Source organism: Chlorocebus sabaeus, chromosome 8 (assembly GCF_047675955.1).
Source record: "Chlorocebus sabaeus isolate Y175 chromosome 8, mChlSab1.0.hap1, whole genome shotgun sequence".
Classification (NCBI taxonomy): domain Eukaryota; kingdom Metazoa; phylum Chordata; class Mammalia; order Primates; family Cercopithecidae; genus Chlorocebus; species Chlorocebus sabaeus.
Window position 1 is genome coordinate 128,829,480 of NC_132911.1, and position 23,758 is coordinate 128,853,237.

Here is a 23,758-nt window from a genome sequence, read left to right on the forward strand (position 1 = left end):
ATGAGAAAACTGAAGGAACCTGAGAAATCCTTTAGTCCTAATTTTACAGATGATGCCAATGGGCTGGCTTGGGACGAGGTGTAACTTGTGGCAGAACCAGGACTCAAACTTTGCCTCCTGACTACAGATCAATGCATCTTCCCCCACCACTAGCAAAATGACTGTCAAACAGATTTTGGCTTCTGGGTTTGGTTTGGTTTGTTCCTTCCTTTCCAGAGGAGGACATAACCATAGAGATTCAGGGTGGAAACATCGTTCTTGCTCTCATCCAAGTTGTTGATGTTCAAGTTGCCACAGTAGGATGGCAGTGATACGGTGGGGCTCTGTGTCCCCCCCATATTCCTTCATATCAGTGTGAGAACAGACTAACAGGCAGCTTCCTTTTCAGGGTAATTTTCATGCAGAGATGATTTAGGATTTCGAGGGAGTTAAGCTTATGGCAAGGCTATTACCAAAAAGGACTGCGGATAATGACACAGTTATGGGGACTTGGGGCAGGACTCAGGTTGCTGAGGAAGATACTGGAAGGAGAAGCTTTGTTAGACAGTCCTACAGAAGGAATGCTGTCGACGCCCAGGGCATCTGGGATTGGAAGAGGATGGTGAGACACCAAGAAACTTCCATGGTACATGACACACGTTGTGTGGCCACTCCATTTGCTACTCGTCTGGCTATCACCATGTGCCTGCCAGCTTGTTGGGGGTGAGCTAATATATCGAGCAGAGTCATCTCTTACCTTCCAAACAGGGTTTTTTACAGGGTGGATATACAATTTTTGAATCATAAGGAGAGACGACTTTGGGTACTGGTAGTACTATTTTACTGAAAATCTGGAGTTGCACAAATAGTTCTTTAGAACATAAAACTAAATGGATTTATACATAACAGTTACATTCGGCATTTATGAGAGGCAGTACAAAAATGTGTTCTGCTTTTACATGATATAAATTGCATGTAATACCATGATTTAAACACTATCAGTTATATTAACTAATGCCATGAGATATATCTTACTCAGAACATCTGAAGTTTCCCATAATGGAGAGCAAAAAATGCAGTTATATGAACAACTCAGTTTCTTTTCATTTTCAAATTCATTTTAGTGATGATGGGAAGATCTAAGGACAATCCTTCCATTGAAGAAGTAGGAAAAAACAGTTACAGCACTGTTCTGAACTCATCAAAAATGAAATTAGGCACATGTGCTTCAGCAACCTGAAAAATTAAAGAATTAAGTTATTCATGGTGTTATAGTTGAACAACTTCAAAATTTTCATGCAAAAAAGAGAAGGTATCCTTGGAGCAAGGTCAATAATGGAAGAGGAGACTCCCATGGGCGGACAACTCCTTGAAACAGCCCCCTTCTGTTTCTGGTGCCCTCTGGACGACAGTCTCATTTCTTGGCACTGCTAACATTTGAGGGGACACAGTACAGCTCTCTTGCCTCCAAACGTGAGCTCCTTGGCTCTTAAAGGCTCTTGATCTACGAGGAATGTTCATGCCTCTGGGCAGTACTGACAAGTACTCAGGTCACCTAACACACTTATTTAACTGATGACCAACAAAGGAAAACCAGGATGGCTGGCACGTGACAGGAATGGAGAGGTAGGGGAGGGCAGGAATGAGAATGAGAAACCAAGGCTAGAAGGGGAAGAGCAGGAAGGCCCTCAGAGGCATACATTCCTGAACTGTTCTTAGGCAAAGCCTTGAGAAGAATAAATTGGGCTGAGTTGGGTAGAATGTAGAGGTAGGTGATCTCCAAGTGCTGGAGATGAGTATTTTTTAGAAGCAGTGTTTAATTTTTTTTTCTGATCAAAAAGGTATCGCCTGCTAATGAGAGGAAATTTTGCAAATGCAGAAGACTATAAAAATTAATTTTACAGGGGGTGGGGGGCAAGGGGAGGGAGAGCATTAGTATAAATACCTAATACATGCAGGGCTTAAAACCTAGGCTGGGTGTGGTGGCTCATGCCTGTAATCCCGGCACTTTGGGAGGCTGAGGTAGGCAGATCACGAGGTCAGGAGTTCAAGACCAGCCTGACCAACATGGAGAAACCCCATCTCTAGTGAAAATAAAAAAATTAGCTGGACATGGTGGCACACGCCCATAATCTTAGCTACTCAGGAGGCTGAGGCAGAAGAATCGCTTGAACCAGGGAGGTGGAGGTTGCAGTGAGACGAGATCTCGCCACTGCACTCCAGCCTGGGTGACAGATGGCACATGTATAATACCTATGTAACAAACCTGCACGTTCCACACGTGTAGCCCAGAGCTTAAAATTTAAAAACATTTTAAAATCTTAATCTCTTAGAGAAAATAAAAACTGGTAACTTTTGTATTGAATTCTTCCAGTTTACTTACACACACACATATACACACTCAAAATTAGGATCATATAGTATTGTGTCCTTCTTTACCTCTGCTAAATCTTATATTATGAACATCCTTGTGCACATATCTTGGTGAACTTTTGCACATATATCCAGCAGGTAAAATTCCTAGCAGTGGAATTGCTGGGATCACGGTAAGTATATTACAAATGTTTTTTAAAATAGATAAAGCTAAATTGCCCTCCTCAAAGGCTGTTATTTCACATTCCAATTAACAGCACTGAGGAGTCCCATTTCTCCAAATGCTTCCGAATAATGGGGGCCCAACATTTCACTTTTCACCAACCTGATAAGTGGAAATAGTAATTTTCCTTTTCACCAACCTGATAAGTAGAAATAGTAATTTTCCTTTTCTTTGGATTTTTGTCCCTTGAATCCAAAGGTCTGTCATTTCTATTTCTTTTCTTGAAAACTGCCTATTAATATCCTTTGCCCTTCCCCTGCTTTTTTTCTATCGGCGTGGACATCTTTTTCTTACTGAACTTGAAGATTTGAAGAGCACACTATAAATCAAGGAAACTCGTCCTTTGTTAGTATTTCCTCTTTTGTTTTTTAATTAAGAGACACTGACACAGAATTGTTTAACTACATTCAGCATTTATAAAAAATCAAATCTCTAAATCTGTTTCTTAAGTTTCTTCTTTTGGTTTTATATTTAGGAAGTTCTGAGAGCTGATACATATTTGCCTAAAATTTCGGCTAATTTATTTGTTTCATATTTCACACTAACTCTTTATCTGTAATTAATTCTGATAACATAGAAGATGTAAAGGGGATGAAGCTGCTATTTTTTAACTGCGTGAACTTACATCTATGGACTAATATTCCCTTTCTCCCTTAATTTGAGATGCTACTTTTCCTCAAGTACCATTATATGCACAGGGTTTGTTTCTACGCTACATATTCTTGTTCATTGTTCCTTCTATTGAGTTGCATATCAGTACCATCCTATTTTGGTTTCTATAGTTTTATAATGTCTTAATACTTGATATAATGTTTTAATATCTTTTTTTAAAAAGAATACTTGCTTAAGTTCTATGACATTTTAAAAAGTATATTTTTTGAAGTTAAAAAAGTACCTGAAATCTCAATTGTAACTGCAATAAACCTATAAACTAGAAAGAACTGTTATCTCTGTAATGTTTGAGGACCCTCATTCAGAAATATGGACTTTCAAATTTTATATTTGAAAGTTTTATAGTTTTTTAATAAAGTGCTCTTTCATATTTCTTGTAGAGGTTATTCTTAGCTATATTATTTCCCTGTTATTTCTGTGAATAGGTCCTTTTTCACACTGTATTTTTTAATTGATTGGTGTATTTATTTCATACATTTATTCTGTAGCCAGCTTGTTTACTAATCTCTGTATTATTTTAACAGTTTTTCACATGATTCTATTGGGTATTCAAGGAAGACAGTTATCCAGCAATCCCACTACTGGGTAACTACCCAGAGGAAAAGAAGTCATTATTCAAAAAAGATACCTGCACATGCATGTTTACAGCAGTACAATTTACAATTGCAAAATCGTAGAACCAACCCAAATGCCCATCAATCAATGAGTGGATAAAGAAATTGTGGTATATACATACGATGGAATACTACGCAGCCATAAAATGAATTAACAGCATTTGCAGTGACCTGGATGAGACTGGAGATTATTCTTACAAGTGAAGTAACTCAGGAATGGAAAACCAAACATCGTATGTTCTCACTGATATGTGGGAGCTAAGCTATGAGGATGCAAAGGCATAAGAATGATACAATGGACTTTGGGGATTTGAGGGCAAGAATGGGAGGGGGGTGAGGGATAAAAGACTACAAATATGGAGCAGTGGATACTGCTCAGGTGATGGGTACATCAAAATATCACAAGTCACCACTAAAGAACCTACTCATGTAACCAAATACCACCTGTATCCCAATAACTTATGGAAAAATAAAAAAGGAAGACAATCTCAAATAATACAGTTTGTCTTCTTTCCAATATGCATTTTATTTTCATTTCATTTCTTATTGTCTTGCACCTGTATAACAAAAGTAGTTGCAAGAGTCTGTATAGCTGTCATGACACTGTGACGGTCCTGGCTTTAATGGAAATGCCACTAACATTTCACTATTACGTACTGACATTGCTAGTTAATTTTAAAAGTTCGTCTTTGGCTTGGTTGTAAGAAAGTATATTTGAATCCTAACCTACTAATTTTTAAAAATCAAAGGATTTTTAGTATCTATTGAAAGTCTTTTATTTTTCAATATCGAGCTGTCCACTTTGAGCTAAAACTTAACAAAGTGGAATTACTAGTGAGAAAGGGAGAGGAAAGAATGTCTTAGTAGGTGAAAAGTAGTCTGTCATTTTTGGAAACAGTGCTCATATCTACATTTAGTTGTGGCATGCACTTAACTGTACTTGCTGTGGGAACCAGGTCAGTGGAGAGAGAAAGAACAAACCACCATGATTATTTCTTTCCTCCGGCCACTTAAGGAATTGTCTCCTGGCTTGCCCATTTCACTTAACTCCTGAACCAGGTGAGTTGCTGACAGGAGTACATGGTGGAGAGGAAGAAGAGGTGGGAGGGGCATTGTGTTAAACTCTGCAAGGCACTTCCCACGGTGGAAAAAGCAGGGACATTTCAGAGCTGGTGGCAGAGCAGTGGAGAGGCGCAGAGGCATCTGCTGTGAATGACCTACTGGACCTCACTCCTGATGAGTCCAGGGCCACTATTATTAGCATCTTTTTACAACTAGGTCATTAATGTTGTTCTTTACTATCTATCACTTACCCTCCTGGGTAGCTTTGTGTACCGAACATAATCCTCCAGGAACAGAAGGGCTCCTACAACATCTGCAGGAATTTCAGGTATCTTCTGGCTATAATAGAGAACAGTTTAGATCAATTAACTGCTTTGCACATCATAAGTCCTTGGTCAGAATCCTGAAAGACTAAATTACCAACAGATTACCTAATGAAGTCAAAGATGAACAAAAACATTGAGCATGCTCTTGATTCCTGTCAAGTTGTTACCTTGCTCACATCTTTTCAGGGGTCTACCCTATAGGGTAAATGTGAGCTTCTCTATATGGTTTCCATGGGCATCTACAACACAATCCCTGCTATCTGTTCAGACTCATCTCCCTCTGTTGACATGATTCAACACCTAGCAGGTCCCACACTTTTTTAGGAGTCAGTAGTATTTTGTGTGCACTTAGAAGATCGCTTTGGTTTGCTTTATTTTTTTTTGAGATGAAGTCTTGCTCTGTCACCCAGGCTGGAGTACAATGGTGCGATCTTGGCTCACTGCAATCTCCAAGGCCTTCGGGGTTCAAGTGATTCTCCTGCCTCAGCCTCCTGAGTAGCTGGGATTACAGGTGGCCACCACCATGCCTGGCTAATTTTTGTGTTTTTTTTTTTTAGTAGAGATGGGGTTTCACCAGGTTGGCCAGGCTGGTCTTGAACTCCTGACCTCAAGTAATCTGCCTGCCTCGGCCTCCCAAAGTGCTGGGATTACAGGCTTGAGCCACACCATGCCCAGCCACTTTGATTTGTTTTTTACATTATAGTGGCAAAAATGACCAAGCAGACATGACAGCAAAGGTTATTTAGCCAGGCTGATGCTTTAGGATAGAGAGAAGGAGGCGCAGGACCCAGCATCTCCTGGAAATAACTTTTTTTCTTTATCCCAGAAAACCCACATTTAGGGGCAGGGGAAAAGAACTGGCAGGAATTAAAGCTTTATAAGCACCGTATCAAATAGCAACACCTGTGAAATCTGCTTCTCTACACGCAGACACTGCCCAGGCTTTGACACACTGACATGTTCTCTGACTCCCACTGAAGTGAGTGGAATCATCTCTTGGCAGTGGTCCGGCAGGAGTGCAGGGGCTTGCCGAGATCGAAGAGCTGCATCCAAGAGTGCAGAGGAACACGGCTGCACTTTCTTCCCCATGGTAATTACTAATCACCGTCCCGAGTCACTCCTGGAAAATCACTGTGAGCAGACCTGACGGAGTTCCCCTGGCAGGGTGACTAAGGATGGGCACACCCGTCATTGCTCTAAACAAGGAGGTGTGCCCTGACTTGCTTTATAGACAAGGGTGAGCAACCAGTTCCCATCTCTATTAGGGCGATAAGAAGAGGAATTTGGCAATACGAGGTTTAAGTTAGGTTTTGTGACAAGAAGTCCATGTAGTCCTGGTTGGTTTTCTGTACCTTGTACACTGCTCCACCGTGGAGCAGATAAACTGGCCGATCAGCGCCAGGAACTGCTCGGTGTACCGGGAATGGAACTGCTTCAGCAGAGTGAGCAGTCCCAGGACAAGTGGTGGCCAATCAACTGGGTCGGTCGGTTTTCGGCAGACCATTCCTGAAAGGGGACAAGTTGCAACACCGCATGAAGTACCTGCCTTCGGCAACATTCATTAAACATTAACGCTGTGAAGGTCAAAATGTTTGAGGCCCATATACTCTCTGGCAGATGATATTTTAGAGGGAATGACAATTCTGGGCCATAATTTGAATTAGCCACAGGATTGGTGGGATATTCCAGCGGTCTGAAGGATTCAAAACCAATAAAACAGTTACTAAATTTTGTAATTATCATTACTGGTTCTTTTGAATTACTCAATTAACATGCATTATTGTAGCAATTTTTAAAGATATAGATAAATGTAAATGAGAAAAAAAAATCACTCCAACTGTCTTCTGTTAACGGCAGCATGACACACTAGATAACCCTGAACTACTATCTTAAGAGAAAAGCTGGATAAAATATTTTTAGAATATCTTTAAACAAATGTTGAGTATTATATATAAAGAATCTGCAGAAATCAAGACAGTGGAAGAAGGACATTTATGAAGTGAATGAGTACCAAACCTGGCCTTTACACTAAAGATTTTTTTAAAAATTGGAGATGGGGTCTTGCTATGTTGCCCAGGCTGGAGTGCAGTGGCTATTCACAGGTGCAATCATAGCACATTACAGCCTTGAATTCCAGGGCTCAAGCTGGGACTACAGGTGTGTACCACTGCACCTGCCTCTACACTAAAGATTTCTGCCAAAATGTGGAGACTCTGACCTCTGCCTGGATGGCTGCATGGGAAACCAGAGACGAGATTAGAGTCTTCAGGAAGAAACACAATGTTGAAAAAGAACAATGTCGGAAGGCTTAGGTTGCCTGATTTCAAGCTCTCTGTACAGTTTCAATAATCAGGACACTATGGCGTAAGAACAGACAAATAGATCATTGGAACAGAATAGAGTCTAGAGACAGTGTCACCCTTACATGAGTAATTGAATAACCACAAATAAACCAAATAATAAAAACAGATAAATCTTTCAACAAATGGTACTGAAACTGGATAGCCTTATGGGGGAACAATAAATCTTGGCCCCTACCTCACACTGTACACAAAAAACAATTAGAGATGAACGACTGGCCTCAATGTAAAAGGGAAGACTACAGAACTTTCAGAAAAAATATCGAAGACATCTCTGTGACCTTGGAGAAGGCAGATATTTCTTTTTTTTTTTTTTTTTTCAGACGGAGTCTCACTATGCCACCTAGGCTGGAGTGCAGTGGCACAATCTCAGCTCACTGCAACCTCTGCTCCCCAGGTTCTAGAAATTCTCCTGCCTCAGCCTCCCAAGTAGCTGGGATTACAGGCATGTGGTACCACGTCTGGCTAATTTTTATATTTTTAGTAGAGACAGGTGTTTCACTATGTTGACCAGGCTGGTCTCAAACTCCTAACCCCAGGTGATCCTCTTGTCTTGGCCTCCCAAAGTGCTGGGATTACAGGCGTGAGCCACTGTGCCTGGCCTGGCAGAGATTTCTTAGACAAGACACGAGGAGTAATTATAAAGGAAAAAAATGGATAAACTGGACACCATCAACAGTAAAAACTTCTGCTCACTAAAGTTACCTGTAGAGAAATACATGGATAAGCCACAATTTGTGAAAAAATATTCTCAAAACATATATCTAATAAAGAACTTGTATCCATAATATATATATAACTCCTACAAGTCTGTAATAAAAATGCAAACAATTTAAAAACGAGCAAACGACTAGAACGGGCACTTCACAGAGAAGGATATAAGGAATGGCCAATAAGCCCAAGAAAAAGTGCTCAAATCACTAACCATCAGGGAAAGGCAAATTAAAGCTGCAACAAGACACCAGCTCTTTGGGAGGCCGAGGTGGGTGGAACACTTGAGGCCAGGAGTTTGAGACCAGCCTGGCCAACATGGTGAAACCTGTCTCTACTAAAAATACAAGAATTACTCGAGCATGGTGAGTCATGCTTGTAACCTGTAATTCTAGCTACTCAAGATGGCTGAGGCAGAACTGCTTGAACTCGGGAGGCGGAGGTTGCAGTGAGCTGCGATTACGCTAGATTACGCTACTGCATTCCAGCCCGGGTGACAGAGTGAGACTCTGTTTCAAAAAGAAAAAAAAAAAAAAGGAAAAAGAAGAAGAAGAAGAATGGCTAAAATGAAAATGACTGATGCCACCAAATAATGGTGAGGATGTGGAGTACACATATACTCACTCTTGGTGAGAGTGAAACTGGCACAACCACTTTGGACAAAGGGCTGGCAGTTTCTTATCAAGTTAACTGGTTAGACAGACCCTCAGATCCCATATTTGGGTTCTTGTGAAGACCGGGAAATCTCTTCCCCAAACCAGAGAAGCCTAAACAAGTGATTCTGAATAACCTAACCTTGGCCTTGGCAATTCAGAACATGGAGGAATAATCCTAACAGGACTCAGTATGGAGAAATAATCCTTTCCAGGTGGAAAGCAAGAGTGATGTTAACAACAAACACTTCTACAACTAGCTCTAGTTGTTGTAGAAGCTTCTTTCTTCAAACACAGACCAAGCCAGGTATGTATTTCAGAGGTCAATCTTGAGAATGGTGTTTACAAGGTTAAATAAATGTTTTTTGGATATACAGTTTCAAGGCTCAACAGTTTCAATAATCAAGACACTACTGACATAAGAAAAGACAAATACATCAATGGAACAGAATAGAGAGTCTAGAGACAGTCCCATCCTTATATGAGCAACTGAATATCCACAAAGATACCAAACAATTGTTCCTTCCTCAGTCCTACTGTAATTTAGTTCCTGCATTTACACATCAGTCTTATTGATGAGAAGAATTACAGTCAGTTATAAATACTATATTTCTAGGATCCATAAAGATTTTGTTGTGTCATGTTTTGTTTTAAGATCTGGGAATTCCAGGGACAATGATATTTTCCATAAGTAGCTTTACAATCAAGGTGCCAGGCCCTAATCATATACACAATGAAAAAAAACATTAGAATGAGAAGTCAACAAAAAGTTATTATTTAATGAAAAGAAGACTCTTTCTGCACTGACAGTTCATTATCAAGAATCATATATTCCTATTGAATACTAACATAGGGAGAACAGAGAGAGAACATGAATCTCTGAATCTTCAGATGAACCTTTACATTACGCTTGGGATGGCCCTTTAAATTGATTTTGACCAATATATAGAAAGGGACTGAGTACCTGTTGGGCACTCAGTTTGCGGGTCACTTGGCCAAAGTCACATAGGTGATAAGCAGTGAAGCCAGATTCCAAACACACATTGGTTCCCTCCCTCCTACAGCAAGTACTACTGAGGAGATCATGCTCTGCCTTCGGTGACAACCACTGACACTGTCATGGATATAGTGTCTAGAATCAATGATTACTTTTGAATGAGAGAATAAAGACATTAAAGAGATTCCACATTTTCATCCTAAAAAAGCTTATGAAATAGGAAAGTACTATAAGGAAGAAATATATTTAGAAATCTCTAGTTAAGAAAAAATGATTACATTTGTAGAAATGATCTTATAATGTTTTTAAAGTAAACTAAAATCTATAGTGGATTTTTAAAAATGTCATTTAGTTGCATATAAAGTTTGAAGGCAGAGGAAACACTTGGGTATCTATTATATAACTACAAAAATATTCTGACCAATGACAAAAATAAATTAGGGTTATATTCCTGGAAAGAACAGACATATTGAAAGGCTTTGGTGTCTCTTGTTTGTACTGAATATTCTGACATACAATCATACATAAAATATTAGATGTTCATGTATAAATATTAGTCTTATCTCCTTAACTATATTGTTACTTTTCCCATCATGGTCCCAGATACACAGCTGGCACATGAATCTTGTTGAAAGAACAGAACATCAACCAAAATAAGTCTCTTTCACACCACAATTAGCTACCTAAACATTAAAGAAGAGAATCAAAACAAAGGTCCCTCACATTCTACAAGCTGGACAGTGAATCCTTACTGAGGTGAACCATACTTGGTTGATTTTTAAATCCACTGTCTAGGGCTGGGCACGGTGGTTCACGCCTGTAATCCTAGCCCTTTAGGAGGCCAAGGCAGGTGGATCGCTTGAGCCCAGGAGTTTGAAATCAGTCTGGGTACACGGCAAAACCCTGTCGCCACAAAAAATTAGCTGGGCATGGCGGTATGCGCCTATAGTCCCAGCTACTCAGGAGGCTGAGGTGGGAGGATTCTTGAGCACAAGAGGTCAAGGTCGTAGTGAGCTGAGATTGTGCCACTGTACTCATCTGAGTGACTGAGTGAGACCTTGTCTCAAAAATAAAATGAAATAAATAAATAAGTGTACTTAAAAAAGAGTAAATAAATCTGATCGGGTGTGGTGGCTCACGCCTGTAATCCCAGCACTTAGGTAGGCCGAGGTAGGCGGATCACCTAAGGTCAGGAGTTTGAGACCAGCCTGGTTAACATGGTGAAACCCTGTCTCTATTAAAACTACAAAAATATTAGACAGGCGTGGTAGTATGTGCCTGTAATCCCAGCTACTTGGGAGGCTGAGGCAGGAGAATCACTTGAACCTGGGAAGCAGAGGCTGCAGTGAGCCGAGACCATCTCTCCAGCCTGGGCAAGAAGAACAAAACTCCGTCTCAAAAAAATAAAATAAAAATAAAAATAAATAAATCCACTGTCTACAGTTCATAAAAAGGCATTGTATTTCAGAGGCATAAAGACTTGAATTTCTTAAACATGAATTTAACTAAGAAAAGATCTCATATCTGACACAAGCATTCCATACAAAGAGCTATTTAGTGAGATGCTGATCTGTTGGTATTGTCACTCACTGAAAATAACAAATGTCATACGTACCTAGATTTTTGTTGTACTGAAGTTTTGGCAACTGAGCGATCAAAAATAGAAAGTTGACAATTGGAAAATAGGGTAAGCGCTTTGTTGTTATGTATATCTGGAAAGAGAAAAGGTAAGAAAAATGGATGGTTAATTCACATTGCACAATATCACAGATCAGGTTTCCAAATGAAAATCTTCCATTTTACTTCAGTTTGCTCTTTGGCCTTCCTGAAATGTGGATGGTTCCATTAATTTGCTGCCTTCAGAGTTGTATTTAACACACCTGGCCCTGCCCACATAAATACCTACATCATCATTTGCCCTTCTGGAAAGAAAACGATTTTGCTTAGAATGACTTTCCCCCTGAATCCTGTTAATGCCATTAATAAAGGGCGGGAGGAATGAGTGATGAGCAAGAATGGGAGGGGAAGGCAAAATGAAGAGCAGTTGAGGCAGAACTGGAGGGGAATATAGGGGGAGTGTGGGACGGAGAAGAGGGAGAGAGGGAAAGAGGGAAGAAGGAGAGGAGGAGCAGGGAGAGTAGAGGGAAAAGATCCATGTAGCAGCGACTGGTAGTATCTAAGTAGAAAGAGAGCAAAGTTCTTGTCATTTGCTGTCCCCTAGGCAATGTCAAAGAGCAGTCTCCCAGATGTCACGGCAGAAACTATAGTCAGGGCATACACGGCTGGGTCCAGACTCCCAGCTGGCCGATTCCACAGCAGACAGGGTAGCACACGGGTCAGAAGCACAGGCTCTGGTCAGACTGCCTGGCTCCTCCACTTGCTGGCTAGCCTCTCTGAGCCTCGGGTTCCTCAACTCATAATGGTGTATTTCATAGGGCTTGTTGTGAGATGAAGTGAGATAATCCACCATCAGGGTTAAGACAGTGCACTTGTTACGCAGTAAATATTCAAGACGTTAGCTACTATTCAGGTCTATAATCTTTTATCCAAAACACAAGGGATAATACAGATTTCAGAATTTCAACTTTTATAGATTTTAGAAAGACAATATAGGGGCTAGGGTAATGCGCTATAATCAAAGTCAGTAATGCGCTATAATCAAAGTCTGCATCAAAATATATGAATGTTTATAGTAAGGAGGATAAATAACTAGTATAAACAGCCTTACGTCAGCTCAGGACAGATTTTGCCATGCAGAGAGACCGGGCACTGAGTTATGAAAAAACTTACAGTTCTTAGAGGTTTTCTGAGCTCACAACTGCAGAAAAGAGTTTGTAGCTCCTGTGATGACTGGGATTACCGTCAGCCACAAGGGGAAGCATCTTTGGCAAGACAGATCAATGCTACCATTTTGGGTTTGTTGGGCCTTGATAACTGAACTGCAAACCCCAGTGAAACCCAAAACTCATCTCTTACACGGATGCAGCACTTTCCCCTTTGTCATGAGCTTTCACCAGCGTTACAGCACTTGATTCTCCCAGACCCGAGCCAGGCGGGGAAAGTATGATGATTGCTTAGAAAGGGCAGGGAACTGAATGGAATGAAGGTTCTGGGGTCTGAACCCAGGTTCCTCTGGTATTTCTGCACAGTAATCTGTTACCTGGGCCAAATACCATTCTGTACCCCAATCCCCGCCATTATATATTTTAATTATTCACCTTATTCAGTGGGTTGTGAATGCCAGCTGCCTCCAGATAGGCTGTGATTTCATATAAAAGTGTGTTATCTTCTTTGGGATAAGGAAGTGAAGGGTCCTGGTAGTGGGCTTCAATGTCTGCTAGGAGAGCCCTAAATGAAGAAAAACCCCGGAGACAAACATTAGGGATTAAATGAGTTTATACAAGAGTTAATACAGGCCAGTGACGTAATCTTTTCAAGCCTCAGTTTCCTCATTTGTAAAATGAGAGCTTGATCCCGCTAATTCTCAATCCATGCCTGTGATTGGTTTTAAGTGGAAAATTTGACCTAGAATTACTTTATCTTTTGGAATCAACCTCAATCAAATGCATTCACTGTTCAAATCATCATATATTGACTGAATTGTTCTTAATATCTGCTCTGTCAAAAGCACTGACTTGGTGAGTGAGAAGCAAGGATTTATCTGTAAGTAGGCAGCCTCAAACGACAGCAGGTTGCTGGTGAGGCGGAGGATATGAGTTCCCTCTGGGACAGGCCTCCATAACCACTCTTGGTAATCAACACACTTCCAACTGCCCTCTGGATGATGAGCAATCAGCTCTGTAAAAAGCCAGTTGTGGATTTCGGTAATAATTGCTTTCTAAAACCTGTGCAAGTATCTAGCAGTGTCTGGTGTGTCTCTTACTTGCTCTCTCTAATTAATTCATTTATTCAGCTGACACGTATTGAATCATGTGATCAGTACATGCCAGATGAATACGTGAATCCATTAGAGAAAGTGAGTGAGAGACAGAGATAAACGGAGGGACAATATTGAGAAAAGAGACTCCTGAAGACAGATTTGATTATCCGTGGCAAGGAAGCCTATAAATTCAGACCTCCCACCCAAAAATAACCTAAGACAGTAAGAATTGAAGAAACCGGGGCGCTTAGATGATAAACAATCCAAGCCCACGGATGTCTGTTTCAAACCCTGGCACTTACTTATTGAGATTCTCCAGAGCAGCTGCCAGATGTTTAGAGTCAAACCGACAAGAATAATTTAATTCATTGGCAATCTGTTGTCTCAGAATCTGCATCTGTCCAACCTGTGCACAAGCAAGAGAGAACAAGTGTGCATTCAAGCATTTTGGAGTGACAGTGAGGAGGTAAACACAAAGATGACAATTCTTCACTAGGCCTTCACAACACTCCACAGGAAAAAAAATAAGGATTTCCTGAACTGATCTAAGACCAGAACTGGACCTAATGGAGCACCAGAGGCCCTTCAAGGAATGTCTGGATGGACTCCCATACCCCAACCTAAAAACACCCCAAAGTCTATGATTCACAGAGTGGTCTATTAATGTTCAGTTGTTCATGTATCAAAAGTATCTTTTTTGATGCTGTATTTTTAACCTTTTGGAATAAGTGCTCCACAGTTAGTAGTTGCTGTGAGAAGTCTTACTTACTTCCTTTTATTTACCCTAAATGGAACTTTCTCAAGTCCTAGGAATGCCATTTCACACTAGTATTCTCAAATTGGGTGAATATTAAGTCTGTCCAGACCACCCAGGATTATAGGTTCAATAATTATCTGGATTACAAAATAATCTACATAAAATCTATCATGAAAATTTTAACAATGATAGCCCCTTAATCCATGGTTCTTAATTTTTTGTGTGTGTCTGATATGGTTTGGCTGTGTCCGCACCCAAATCTCATCTCAAATTGTAGTTCCCATAATCCCCAAGTGTCGTTGGAGGGACCAAGTGGAAGGTAATTGAATTATGGGGGTGGTTGCCTCCACACTGTTCTCGTAATCGTGGGTGAGTTCTCACAAGATCTGATGGTTTTACAAGGGGCTTTTCTCCTTTTGCTTATACTTCTCTTTCCTATTGCCATAAGGACATGTTCGCTTCCACTTCCACCATGGTTGTAAGTTTCCTGAGGCCTCTACAGCCATGCTGAACTGTGAGTCAATTAAACCTCTTTCCTTTATAAATTACCCAGTCTTGAGTATGTCTTTATTATGTGAGAATTGACTAATACAGCCTTGGATCCCTTTGGGAATCTCGTGAAGCCTATGGACACCATTTCAGAATAATGTTTTTGAATGTACAAAACAAAACATAGAGGGGAACAGTGGAAGCCAGTTGTAATGAAATATAATTAACCATTCAAAGAACAATCTGTGATACAGAGTTATGCTAGGATGGTGGATTAACTATGGTAATTTAAAGTAGCTATGAGCATAAACGATATTTGGAGATTATCTACAATGGTTGGATGATAGGAAGTGATCTTTGGGTCAGGCTTGAGAGAGAGCAGTTTGCCCCCATAATGTTGTCTGCATCAGAAGGTCAATAGCATATTCTAACTTTTCCTGCCTATAAATGTCTTCTTTTCTACTCTAGACACAGTATTCCTAAAAGACTGGCAAAGGGGAGTGAGGGAGGTGGGGATAGGAGAGAAGCCAGTATTATAATGCAAGCAGCAATAAGGTGGATATCAACACATTTCCTCTGAGTTGCTGGGTGTAGAGAAGAGTTAAGGAAAAGACAGTGGCTCACGCCTGCAATCCCAGCACTTTGGGAGGCCGAGGCAGGCTGATCGCTTGAGGCTAGAAGTTTGAGACCAAGCCTGGCCAAAATGGTGAAACTCTCTATGAAAAACAAAAAAATTAGCTGGGTGTGGTGGTGGACACCTGTAATCCCAGCTGCTTGGGAGGCTGAGTCATGAGAAACACTTGAACCCAGGAGGTAGAGGTTGCAGTGAGCCAAGATTGCACCACTGCACTCTAGCCCGGGAGACAGAGCAAGGCTGTCTCAAAAAAAAAAAAAAAAGAAAAAGAAAAAGAGAAAGAGGGTGGCCTTCTCTAAGAGTGAACAAAAGTTACTTGGCTAAATGGAGCTTGTAATGGTCAAAAGTGTTAAATGACCTCAGATATATTATTTTTGACCACTATTCATTCAAGACTATTATTCTATTTATGTGAAACACGTCAATCCAAAAATGCTATTTATAAATAGTAAGTCTTTTAATTTATATAGTAGCATTATTTAAAAATTAGAATGCAACAAAGCCAAGAAAATAGTAGGTTCTTTCAGGCCATGTAAAAATGTCCCTGAAACCCTGTATCTGGCCCATATAATTCTTTACGTAATTTTCTGTCTAGTATACTGTGTGCCAAGGATCCTCTTGAAAATATCAATCAAGAACTGGAAAAAGAAATAAAGTCAGTTTATTTCTAAAAATAGTTGATTGCTCTCGTTTAATGAACAATGAGTGTTTGTTAGTGCTGTTTTCTGTTTTTGGTACTCACACACTTCAAGCTTGAATAAGCTGCTGGAGAGGCTAAGGAGCCTGGGACGGACGAGAAATTTATTCTACCTACTCATTTGCCTCTTTGGAGATATCCAGCTTATCATTCTTTCTCCAAGATTTTTCTAGCATTGCACTGTTGAGTACAGCAGCTACTAGCCACGTGTGGCTATTTACATTTAAATTAATATGAAATAAAATTAAAAATTGCGTTTCACTGTCCCACAACCCACATTTCACGAGCTCAACAGCTACAAAGGACTAGGAGCTGCTGTCATCATCGAATAGCACAGAACATTTCCATTGTTGTTCCAGATCATTAACACTGGCTCAGTGACTGTAAGCACCCTAATTCAAGACCAAAAGACAAATTTGTCCTTGGGGGCTTTATTTAAAGATCACTGACTCAGACACAGTCATGTGGCTGTTACCAAATGACTGGCAACTATAACCAATAAGGGTCTGTAATAGCTACTGGACGGAGAACCCTCCGGTGGGCAAGGGGAAAACCTTCCAGTTTCTTGGAAGAATCCCTGTAATCCCCCTAACGTCTCCTACAGAGTTGGGATTCACACCTGTCCAAACTCGGGTGATTTTTTAATCCTCCTAAAAGGTTTTCCAGCAATTAGAAACTTGGCCTGGGAAGTGCTTAATATCTGACAATCATGTGGCTAGGGGAAGGCAGACCCACATCACGACAGGACATCTAGCAGAGCCACAGGCTCCTTGCCTTACCCGTTCTGTTTAGTGATCCAAACAACAACAACAATAACAAAAAACAACTACTACTACTACTGGTCACCAAAATTACGGGAAATATACTGTGAATTTGACTGAGGTATCAATGAGTGCTGTCTCAAAGAGAAACTTATATAATTGGGAGTCAGAGAATGGAACTTTTCAAAATTCCCTTAGCATTCTAGAATTCGAGACTTTTCTATGGTATGTGATACTTTTGACCACAAATCATAGTTTTCCACCAGGAAGTCTACTCTTTCCTACTAGATTGTGAGCTGGCTTTCTGAGGAGACCGGTCATGTTTCATTTTACTCTGTCTCTCACAGCAACTGACAATGGCCCTAGTTATAAGGGGTGTGTAAGAATGGGCCGTTGATGATCTCAGATTATCAGAGGATGAAAGAAGACTCGCAGAAGACACAGGGGTCCCTGGGCGCTCCCGCTGCTGAGTAAAGGCAGGAAAGTAGGCAGCTGGATTATAAAATAAAGTAGACTTCCATCCAGCAAATTAATCTCTTCATTTGTCTTTCTTATTCATTTCCAAAGTAAAAGTGCTTTATGCATAGTACAAGGATAATTTATGCCCCAAAGAACTGGCTCCCTAACATCTACGCAGACACAAGAAGGGAGAGAGACAATGTTCTGTTCTAACAGCAGCACGGAGCAGATGAGGTGTGTATAAATGAACTTTGTTATGTAAGAAGGGAGTATTACTGTGCAAGGGAAAGTTCCATTTTCATATATAAAAGCACCTCTACCCAAAAGGCATTTTACAAAGAGCCAGTTTTCTTGAACAAAAGGGAAACGCTAGGCTCCTAAAAAGCCTAGTCAAGAACAGATCCAGAAAGGGAGATAAACAAAATGAATTTTAAAATGATAAACTGAAGTATTAAAATATTTTTGATTTAATGACAAAAGAAAGAAGAGTAGCTTTCTTTGGGCAACAAAGTTACAAGAAAACGAAAAATTAAAAAATGTAAGTATTGGCTGTCACCCTCTCTCCTACAACATACCTTCATTATAGCCTCGAGATACGCAGTCCAAATCTTCTGTGTTTTGGCAATGGCGGAAAAATAAATTTTATTTGAATTCGCTGAAAAGTTAAAACACAATTTCCTCTTTAATACATTCGTAAAGGCTACTGTGTCATCCCCCCCTCAGGCTAGTTTCAGGACACTCACCTACAATACTTTTTAGGGGACTGACAGCATTCATGAGGGTTTTTAAAGTGTCCTGAACAGTTCTGTCTCTCAGGATAATTTTCTGAAACATACTGAGGAAATTCTAAAAACAAGAAGGCATGGTCAAAGAACCAAACATAATGAATTAAACAAGCAAATATTCCAGTTACCTGAAATGCTATGCAGAACACAGACTGGGCCTAAGTCACACAAAACCTCTAAATAGGATGACTGCAAAAAGAAGCAACTTCAGGTTCCTATTAGAAACACCCCTTGCTAGGAAAAGTCACCGGTTTCAAGGATTAAAAAGTCTTATCTTCCCAAGTTGAAACTCACAAAAACAGTCTAATCCTAAAAGTACTATGCTGGCCAAATAAATTCTAGTTTATCTCCAGCTCCTATCTACCCAGTAGGTATCATATGCCTAAAGTCAGTGTAAGAAACCATGGAAGGAAGGTTAAGTGAGTTCAAACTGCCCAAGATATGTTCTTGCCTCTCCCCCAGGGTGGCAGAAAACAGGCATGAAAGTCAAAAGGCTCACCTGTAACTCTTTTACAATCATAAAGCACAGAAGCCTGTCTAAGCCATTTAGACCAAAGGTCCCCAAGGTGGTCTGGATTTCTGAGAAGAGGCGGCTGCTGGTCACTTCCTGATGAGTTTTCATATCATACCAAGTGTTCAGCTGGTCTATGTGACATGTCATTCTAAAGTGAAAATAATGCAAAGACCCCAGAACGGCTCAGAATTCATCCTTAAAGAGATGTTAGGACTCAACAGGACATGTGGCACCAAATATGAAGAACAGGAGTTACATGATCTGTGTTTTCTAACTCTGTATTCAGGCACCCAAGGCATCTTCCCAGTGACCACCCAATGGAGCAGGAAGGTGAAATTTGGTCTGACCCCCTTTTCCTGCCCTGCGCCGTATCATTGGTTTCAGTCATTTATTTCCATTGAGTTAGGCTGCTGACTTGGAATCATGCTGAGAAGACAAGGTTAGGTTCAGCTGTCAGGCTGGAAGACTTCAGAGCCCACTTGTCTCTCTATGCAGCCTTCATTTAAATTTCCAGTCTGGAGACAAAACAAGGCCTTGTGTCATTTCCATTTGGTAAAAAAAGAACTTAGAATCTCCACACACTATCTAACATTTGAGACTACGACGACAAAGCAATTTGCTTTTTCCTCTTAGTTCCTTAAGCTTGTAGATGCCATCTTCTGGTCCTCTCCAAATGATTCTTTCTAGACTCAGAAGTGATTGGCTGTATACAAAGCTATGCAGTCTGCCCTTCACAGTACAGTGCCTAGGAGCTGGGCTCTGGAGTCAGAGGGCCTGGAATGTATTCTGGGTCCGCCATTTATTAACTGTGTGATGCTGGGCAAATGACTAAGCTTTTCTGTGCTTCAGTTACTTCATCTTTAAAATGGGAATAAGAATAATGCCTCTCTCATAAGATTGCTGTAAATGGGTTAACGACTGGATGTGTATAATGTGCTTAGAAGAGCGCATAGGTGAGTATTCAATAAACAGTTGCTACTATCAAAAGTGCTTGTGTGTTGACCTAAGAATCATTCTGTGGAGACAGCGGGGCGGGAGAAGAGATTAGATTCTTCTAAGGAGCGCGCAACCTAGATCCCTCACACGCAAAGTTCACGCTCCTATGAGAATCTCTAATGCTGCCACTGATCTGACAGAAAGTGGAGCTCAGGCGGTAGTGCTTGCTTACCCATCGCTCACCTCTTGCTGTGTGGTCTGGTTTCTCACAAGCCACAGACTGGTACCAGTCCGCAGCGCAGGTGTTAGGGACCCTTGCTCTAAAGGGTCAGAATATGAGTTGACGAGTGGCCCCCCGTGATTAGAATAGGGGCTGTGCCACAGGGACGCAGGTGCAGATGAGACTGCCTACGGTATTCAGGGCTCTGTAGAATTCACGTACACCTACTTTGGGTCTGTGATCCGCAGGATTTCTCTGCAGAGTCGACCAATAAACGTTACAGACTCATCCACAGGGGTAAACTTGGGTATTGGAATATGAGTGGACTGGTACATGCTTTGCCAATCTTGAATCTAGAAAACAAAACCATCAATATTTAGTACACCTTTGATAAGATAATCTAGTTATCTCTTTTCCACATAATTTTACAAATACAATATTGCATAAAGAGAGACAATAAAGGTTCTTTGGTTTTTTTTTTTAAGATTGAGTCTTGCTCTGTCCCCTAGGCTGGAATGCAGTGGCGTGATCTCGGCTCACTGCAACCTCTACCTCCTGGGTGCAAGCAATTCTTTTGCCTCAGTCTCCTGAGTAGCTGGGATTACCGGCGCATGCCACCACGCCCGGCTAATTTTTGTATTTTTAGTAGAGATGGGGTTTCACCATGTTGGCTAGGCTAGTCTCGAACTCCTGATCTCAAGTGTTCCTCCCACCTCGGCCTCCCAAAGTGCTGGGATTATAGGCATGTGCCACCAGGTCTGGCTAATTTTTGTGTTTTTAGTAGAGACGGGCTGGTCTCTAACTCTTGACCTCAGGTGATCCACCTGCCTCGGCCTTTCAAAGCACTGGGATTACAGGTGTGAGCCACTGTGCCTGACTTGGTTTTTTATTTTAGAGACAGGATCTTGCTCTGCTGCCCAGGCTGGAGTGCCATGGTGTGATCACAGCTTGCTGCAGTCTCAACCTCCTGGGTTCAAGCAGTCCTCTGGCCTGAGCCTCCAAGTAGCTGGGACTACAGGCATGAGCTACTGTACCTGGCCTTTTCCTCGGTTTTGAAGAGGAAACTTCTAAAACTGCATTAATGATAGTCCCCCAGAAATACCACATATAACATTCATAAAAAACAAAGAAACATTTGTGAAAAGGTGAAGTGACAAAGAAGAAGCGAGAACTAAGATGAGGCATGGGAACTTTCGGCTTTCTGTCTTATGAGTTGACATGCATCCATGTAATATAAAAATCTAAAATGTCATAAGGCTGGAATAGACTTAAACTTTTGAAAATGTCACCTAAATCATGTCAGTTCCCACATAAAAACTTGCAGAGTGGCTCCTTGTTAACTACTTACTAAAATCAACTTCTCAGTTTTGGCACTTAAGCATTTGGTATTCTTTTATTACCCAATTAAAGAAATGGGCAAAGGACTTTTATACATATTTTTCCAAAGAGGACATACAAATGGCCAATAAGCTGTTCAACATCATTGGCCATTAGAGAAATGCAAATCAAAACCATGATGAGATACCTTCATGTGCACTAGGGTGACTGTAATCTTAAAAATTGAAAATAACAAGTGTTGGCTAGGAGATGGAGAAACTGGAACCCTCGTACACTGCTGTTGGGCATGTAAAATGGTGCCGTTATTGTGGAACACAGTTTGGTAGTTCCTCAATAAGATAAGCATAGAACTACCCATTATAGGTCCCAGTAATTCCACTCCTTGGTATGCACCCTGCCGAACCCAAACAAAGGAGTCCTAAAAGTCTTTTGAACTGTCAATCACTTGGGTTATAACAATTAACAACAAACAGCTTCATTCTGTAGCCATTTAAAGATGTCTGCCTTCTTAGGACAGTGAGCTCCCAGAGGTCACGGGCCATGTCCACTTTTCTGCAACCCTCCTGGCTCCTGAATGTACTCTGAAGGTACTGAGACTATCTAGTGTTTACAGAGTGTTAGTAAATAAATAAACGTTCTTGTTGACATTTCTGAGGTTTGGGATGTGTACTCTAAACATGAGAAATAACAAATATTGTCAAGAATTTTAAAATTTATTAGATACCTTCGTTCTTAGGAAGTTATTACACTCTTGCTCCACATTGTAATTTATAATACGAGATACCTCTTCCTGCCAAATCTTCAGACCATAAATGTTGACATAGTCCTGTATGTATTCAAAAGAACGATGGAATCCATCCATGGTTGCTCCCAACTCTTTCAGCTTGGGCATCAGTTCACTTGGCTGTGGAAAAGGGGAAACATAAGGCTCTTACACTGGAGTAGATTGTCAACTATTAATTCTAATATCTAATTAGACCTTAAATAGTATAGCAGGCCAGGTGCAGTGGCTCCCGCCTGTAACCCCAGCACTTTGGGAGGCTGAGGCAGGGAGATCACCTGAGGTCAGGAGTTCAAGACCAGCCTGGCCAACGTGGCGAAACCCTGACTCTACTAAAAAAATATAAAAATTAGCCAGGTGTGGTGCGCACCTGTAATCCCAGCTACTTGGGAGGCTGAGGCAGGGGAATTGCTTACCTGGGAGGCGGAGGCTGTAGTGAGCTGAGACTGCGCCACTGCACTCCACCCTGGGCGACAGAGCAAGACTTAATCTTAAAAAAAAAAAAAAAAATAGGCTGGGCTCATGTCTGTAATCTCTGCACTTTGGGAGGCTGAGATGGGTGGATCACTTGAGGTCAGGAGTTCAAGACCAGCCTGGCCAACATGGTGAAACCCTATCAAAAATACAAAAATTAGCCAGGTATGATGGTAGGTGCCTATAATCCCAGCTACTCGGGAGGCTGAGGCACAAGAATCGCTTGAACCCAGGAGGCGGAGGTTGCAGTGAATCGAGATCGTGCCAATGCACTCCAGCCTGGGAGACATAGCAAGACTTTGTCTCAATAAATAAATAAATATAGAGCAAGACTTTGTCTCAATAAATAAATAAATATAGAGCAAGACTTTGTCTCAATAAATAAATAAATAGTACAGCAGCTAACAGATCAGAGTCATAGTTTCAGACATACTTTAAGTTTTGGAAATACTCATTTCCTACTTTATCTAGGATGACTGACAACTGATGTCAGACATTCAGCAAAGAAATTATTTCATTCATTTGGGAAGGAAGCCTCATATAAAGAAATAAAAAAATGAAAGACTATGATTTCTCTGTCATTTAACACATCTATCTAGTCTCAGAATACTTAAAACATTTTAAATTGAATTTACTATGATAATAAATGCCCTAAATAGAAATTTCATGCCTTTTTTTTTTCTCCTGACAAAAATGACCATATTCCGTAGCAGATAAAGCAAAAAAAAAAAATTGCAACCTTTATAAGTTCCTATCTGCTTTAGGGTTAGCAAATTCTTTTAACTATAAGAAGTAATTCTGAATCATAAACATCAGTTTAACTCTGAAATGGGGATCAATAGGTGGAAGAAAGAAGCACTGGTTTTAAAAATATGAACTTTTAAACATAAAATCTAAATTTCATATTTATACTATAAATTTATAATATGAATGGATTATAAGATAAAAAGCACATAAGCTGTTTGTGTTGAAAATCACATATTTGATATACATTAGCTAGGAGGTAAGGTCTTGTTCACGATAGGTTAAAAATGGCATTCTAGTCCATGCTGCGAGCTGGGCG

The 23,758-nt window shown here is 40.6% G+C and overlaps 1 protein-coding gene across 1 annotated transcript in view; it reads right to left on the reverse strand.

Moving 5' to 3' along the window:
• Window positions 1-803: 803 nt before the first annotated feature.
• The window catches only part of WASHC5 (WASH complex subunit 5), a 71,429-nt gene continuing 48,474 nt past the window's right edge, over window positions 804-23,758 (reverse strand). Inside the window, exons 19-29 of the mRNA XM_008001518.3 lie at window positions 22,165-22,344; window positions 20,331-20,455; window positions 18,932-19,094; window positions 18,391-18,493; window positions 18,223-18,302; window positions 14,153-14,256; window positions 13,189-13,318; window positions 11,586-11,682; window positions 6,602-6,755; window positions 5,175-5,262; window positions 804-1,215 (exon numbers count right to left, since the gene is read on the reverse strand). Coding sequence (XP_007999709.1) covers window positions 1,159-1,215; window positions 5,175-5,262; window positions 6,602-6,755; window positions 11,586-11,682; window positions 13,189-13,318; window positions 14,153-14,256; window positions 18,223-18,302; window positions 18,391-18,493; window positions 18,932-19,094; window positions 20,331-20,455; window positions 22,165-22,344 — 1,281 coding nt within the window. The 3' untranslated portion in view covers window positions 804-1,158. The remainder of the gene's footprint in view (window positions 1,216-5,174; window positions 5,263-6,601; window positions 6,756-11,585; window positions 11,683-13,188; window positions 13,319-14,152; window positions 14,257-18,222; window positions 18,303-18,390; window positions 18,494-18,931; window positions 19,095-20,330; window positions 20,456-22,164; window positions 22,345-23,758) is intronic.